The sequence below is a fragment of the Bactrocera latifrons genome, unplaced genomic scaffold (genome assembly GCF_001853355.1).
Source record: "Bactrocera latifrons isolate USDA-ARS-PBARC rearing strain unplaced genomic scaffold, ASM185335v1 scaffold_71, whole genome shotgun sequence".
Lineage (NCBI taxonomy): Eukaryota > Metazoa > Arthropoda > Insecta > Diptera > Tephritidae > Bactrocera > Bactrocera latifrons.
Window position 1 is genome coordinate 1,255,068 of NW_017537390.1, and position 5,651 is coordinate 1,260,718.

Sequence of the window (5,651 nt, forward strand, 5' to 3'; positions counted from 1 at the left end):
TAGATTTTTGCGTATGTGTTATTGAAAAATGAAGGATTGGTTACTTGTAGGTTTATACAATGCTTATAAGCTATTTGCTTGTAGTGACGAAACGACTCAACGTTTGTATCGCCTGCATATGTATATGTGTGTATGTACCATGCATTTACAAATGTACAGATCTATTTTGCTACAAGCATATATATTTATATAGATGAGTTAATGCCCTGCGAGAAATCGGCATGTTGAGAGAGCGGTTCTAAGGCATTCATCGGTAAAGCAATTTGATTGGAGGTCTTCAGAATAATGAAAATTCGGTGACTCAAATATTAATAAAAACTTATAGTGATTTACTACCATGGGCGAAAAATTCTGTGTCCATAATTTTCAAAAACTTAATTTATTCATCAAAATCTATTTGATCTATGGAAATTGGTTGAAAATTTAGCGGTAAACTCCGGAAAGATCAATGCAGTATCGTCGTATACATTACCGTGGTGCAAAAATCAAGATTTGTCGATGTATGATTCCGCCCTCTATTTACGAATAGCTTCGCGCTAACGACGCATGACACTCAAATAGTATTTCTAGACGGTTTGACAGTTGGGAAGGAATTCGAAGTGCACTACAACTATGCAATCTAAGAAAATTGTAACCTAATTTTAATTTTTGTAATTTTTGTAATTTTGACCTGTTTTGACGATTTTTTTCCGCTACGGCTCACCTTTGCCAGATATTCGGCAGATTGATCTTTTGATTTCAAGTCTTAAGCACATATCCAAAACTCGTCGCCAGTAAGAATACGTTTCATGACATCCTGGTAGGTAGGGAAGCAGTGTTTCATAATTGTTAACAAGACACTCTTTTTCGAAAAAAAAAAATTAGTGATGTTCGAACCGATTGCGATTTACCTTTTCTTAGACTAAAATGATCTTCCAAATATACATATATAATTTGGTATATTGTATGAGCTTCCATTATTATTGCATATAGCTACACACATGTATCATATAAAATTACATATGAAGCTTATTAGCAAGACATATGTACATATATTTATGAATTTTCTCGAGAAATTAAGTCGAATACATTTCAGTGGGTCAAAGCATTCTGTGAATGTCGTCAAATCATCGAAACAGACAAATTCTCACCAAGTATTTTTTTCAAATTCATTGTAAAGGGCGTAGAGTATTTTGATTTAATTGAAATGTACATTTATTAAGTTAAAATGAAGCATTACTACAAATAATTATGATATAATATATTTTGGAAAATTATTAATGGCGTCGGTTTGAAAAAAGTCCTAAACTTTAAGAGCGTTACGTCCCATTTATGGTCGTTATAATTGTCTTGTCTGATCAACTATTGAGCGTCTTTTGAAAAAATTTGAATCCATAGGCACAGTTCCAAATGTTCCCATACTAGTGAGGTAAAGAAGTGCCCATAGTGTCGAGAATATTGCTGTCGCTAGCGCATTAATTGAGGAATATCCAAATCAGTATCTCACACGTTGTTCTCCAGCTTTGGCATATTCTGTGAAAAGATCTTGGCCTACATCCTTACAATATCAAATTGACGCAAGAACTGAGCCATCGGAATCGTCGTTTATTCGTCGAATGGGCTGATCAACAACTTGAAAATGATCCGGATATTCATCGAAAAATCATCTTCAGTGATGTGGCTCATTTCAGGCTGAATGACTTCGTTATTGGACAGGCATTAAACCACATGTACTTCATGAGTCACCATTGCATCTTGAAAAAAAAAAAAAATAATAATAAAAATACGGTTTGGTGCGGATTATGGGCCGGTGGCGTCATTGGGTCGTTCTTCTTCCGCGATGATCAAGATCGGCACGTTATTTAAACGTTTACTCAAAAACACTTTTGTAGCGCTCTTATTGAAAACCCCGTGATATTTTGTTCTTAATAGTTTAATGCAAACGTTATTAAAATGAACTGCGAGAAAATTTAAAATAAAAATTTTATTTTATTAGAACTTCCAAAGGATATATTTCATTTTAAACATCATCATTCTTGTCACATGTCGTTTTAAAAACATTAATATTTTATTATTATTACCAACAAATAAATTACTTAATACTTGCCAGTCGTATAAATTTTTTTTATTAATTTCTTTGAGATGATATGATTATTTTGCGAATATAAATGTATCCTTTGAGTTATTTTTTGATAGTACTGCCCTGTTGCCATCGCTGTTTTTCCAGTTGCTAAACGTCAAAAGTACAGTGTGCAGTCAACTGTCGCAGTGATTAACGCTCTCAATTATAATGATGTGAGTGTTGTATATGCATCTCTTTGTTTCTGGTCTCATATTTTTTTAATTCGGTTCTTCCCCGCATTTTATATAGATAAAGATATATAAATGCATAAAAGTACATACATATACATATGTAAGTACATGTATATGTGTATATATAAGTATTTACATCCGGCTTTAGGCATGGCGATAAAACTCAAAACATGACTTATTTATGGATATTATTACCGTTTCATCACAAAAAAGTACATACAAATTAGATGAAAAAACTTGCGGTAAACATCGCCAATTGAGTTTTTAGTCTCTTATATCTTCGCCTACACACTTCTGCATATTTATAAATGGTATATAATAAACCTACATTTATTTATTGTACACTGACATAAGTAGTTCTCTAATAACCTTATCTATAATTGCGACGTCCGCCATTATCGGCAGCACAGATAAAAACTAAAATTAATATCACAGTCAGAATAAAACCGGTATCATCTCCTTTCTTTTTCTCGTCAGTTTTTTCCTCGCTTTCACTTTCATTGTATGTTTCCTCGACACTGTTCATATTGCAGACGGATTCCTGAGATGGTTCACACTCATCTGGTGAAGATGATACCTCATAGAAATATCTATTGGTTTTAAATCTGTCCTGGTCCACATTTGCTTCGCAGCTGTCTAGTATTATCTGTTATAAAAAATGTGAATTCGTCAATAAATGTTTGCACTTTGTTTTATGCATATATATGTACATATACATCAATGCTCTTACTCCAAATACTTTTCTAAACCTACCTCGTTGAAGCCGTTGCTCAGGTAGGAGTACTTCTGTGTCTCAAAGCAAATTTGAGGTTCACATATATTTAAAATAATTGTTGAAAATATTACAATTGCGTTAGACATTGTTCGCGTACGGCTTGCTAAATTGCAGTGATCGATTGCAGTTGTAAGCTCTTTTCTTGCAGTGACGAAAACACTCGGCGTTTGCATCGTCTGCATATATGTGTGTATGTATGTATGTATTTACAAATACATAGATCTATTTTTCTGCAAACATACATGAATAGTACTGTAGTCCCCTGTGGGAAACGGGAAAGGTTAGACAGCGGTTCTGAAGCTTGTAGTTTCATTGGTAAAGCAATTTGATTGGAGGTCTTCAGAATAATGGAAATTCAGTGACTAAAATATTTATAAAAACCTATAGTGATTTACTTTAAATAGTAAAACTTTGCTCATAATTTTCATTGGCTTAATTTATTCTTCAAAATGTATGTCGTCTCCTCCAAAGTATTTCCATTGGCACCATGGCACTTGTGCTAACGTTTTTTCCAATCCTCAAAACAGTTGTTAAAGTTAATTTCCAGAATAGCCTTCATTTCGCGTAGTAATTCAAGTTTGATGTCTTCAATTGGCTCTAAACGATTTCCCCGGAACGATCGTTTGAGTTTGCTGAAGAGCCAGAAGTCACCTAGAGCTAAGTCCAGCGAATACGGTGGAAGAATCAATGCAGTATGCGACGGTGTATTGTGGTGCAAAAATCAATATTTGTCGACGCATAAATCCAGTCTCTTTTTATGAGCAGCTTCACAGAAACGACGCATAACACTCAAATAGTATTCCTTATTGCCAGTCGGAAGAAATTCGAGGTGCACCACACTTCGGTAAACGACATAACCTTGAGGTTTGACCGTTTTTCGCGAGATTTTGCGGCTTCAACTCATCTTTGTCACGATATTCATTTGATTGATCGTCTGTTTCCGGGTCGTAGGCATAGATCCAAGACCTATCGCCACTGATAATACGTTTCATGACATCCCGTATATTATTACACAGATGTTAACTCTACGCGCTCTTTCGAAAAAATTTGGAATCAGTTGTGCTTTACCTTTATTTAGATAAACTGACCCTTCAAATGTATGTATATAGTTTGGTATATTTCAACAATTTCCATTATAATTGCATATATGTACATATATAGCTAACTGTGAAAAACTATATGTAAAGCTTTTTAGCTAGATATACAAACATATATGTATTTATGCATATTATGGAGCAATTAGGCCACGTCAACGATTCAAACTGTAAATATTGTTTTTATTTACATATTATATTACAAATACCCATACGTGCTTATCAACGTATATACATATGTGCAAATATATAGATATTGAAAAGTCTTCCATATTTTAATATTGAAACAGCAGCACGCACATATGACAATATAATTTCAATAAATATATATACATACACTAGGCATCAAATGAAAGTATAAATGTAATATATACTGGTAACCTCAGATCACTCATTTACTTCCTACATTTTCGCTTAAGAATAAATCCATAAAACTTTTCATGTAGATGCACCCTTACGTAAATAAACAGTTGGAGGAATATAATATTTGCACTTATTATTTGTACGCAAAAAGATTTAATAAATTTGCATTTATTAAGGGAATTTCTGTTATGGTGAAAATGTTTTTGTTCTGTTTCTAAGTAAAAACATTAAAAAACTGAAGAGAATCGAATCTTAATTGTAGAAGATGGGATTAGGGGTGAAAAGTATCAAAAAATATAAAGATATTCCATTTCTGTCGAGGAGGAATAGATGCAAGATTCAGTAGGGAGGGAGTCCATGGTCCAAAGTTTCTTTACACGCTGAGCGACTTGTACGAAGAAAAGCTCCTGAAAACCTTAAAATTTTATCGCAGGATTTGATTGAAAGTTTTGGTTTGGATGTTTAAATTAATACAATGAAAATAAAAATACAAACATCTGGTTTTAAAAACTATGTCGCAAAAATATGACCTATGTTTTCCATTTCGATTACGAAAAAAGGACTAGAGTTTGCAAAAAAAATCCAAACTTACCAACCTCATTTTGAGCTAAAGTTATTTGGTCCGATAAATTCAAATTCGAGCTAAGGAGTTAAAAAACACGTTAGGGAGTGTGGTGTAGACCTTCGGATCGCTTAAAAGCACAGTGCATACAATCATCAGTGAAGCATGGAGGATGTTCTCTCATGGTTTGGGGCTGGTTCTCAARATTTGCTGTAGGTAGTGTATTTAAAATCGATGGATGAATGACGGTTACTTCATATGTTGACATTCTTAGCGAATATTTGAAAATAAATGTGTAAAGAGTGAACTTGGGGTCGTTTATTTTCCAATAAGATAACGACCGCCAACGCACATCTCGCCTGACCACTTGCTTTTTTGAAGAAGGCTTAAAGAAAAAGTGGCTTGGCCAGCTCAGTCACTAAGTATAAATCCAATTAAGCATTTATGGTTAATTTTTGATTCCAAAATATCAAAAAGCAGCCGTACAAACTTGGAATAATTTTTCTTAGAGACGAAGCGTCAAATTGATATTATTCGAAAGAAAATATTAGAAAATTTGGTACGA

The 5,651-nt window shown here is 33.6% G+C and overlaps 2 protein-coding genes across 2 annotated transcripts in view; one reads left to right on the plus strand and one right to left on the minus strand.

The window, feature by feature from the left end:
- LOC108976005 (monocarboxylate transporter 5) overlaps positions 1 to 5,651 on the plus strand; it is a 114,664-nt gene that overhangs the window by 7,485 nt on the left and 101,528 nt on the right. The window lies entirely within an intron of this gene.
- Positions 2,464 to 3,195, minus strand: LOC108976009. The gene is made up of 2 exons (XM_018944890.1): positions 3,046 to 3,195; positions 2,464 to 2,938 (listed from the first exon to the last, which is right to left on the minus strand). The coding sequence occupies exons 1-2, from the start codon at positions 3,151 to 3,153 to the stop codon at positions 2,663 to 2,665; spliced, it is 384 nt and encodes a 127-aa protein (XP_018800435.1). The 5' UTR covers positions 3,154 to 3,195; the 3' UTR covers positions 2,464 to 2,662.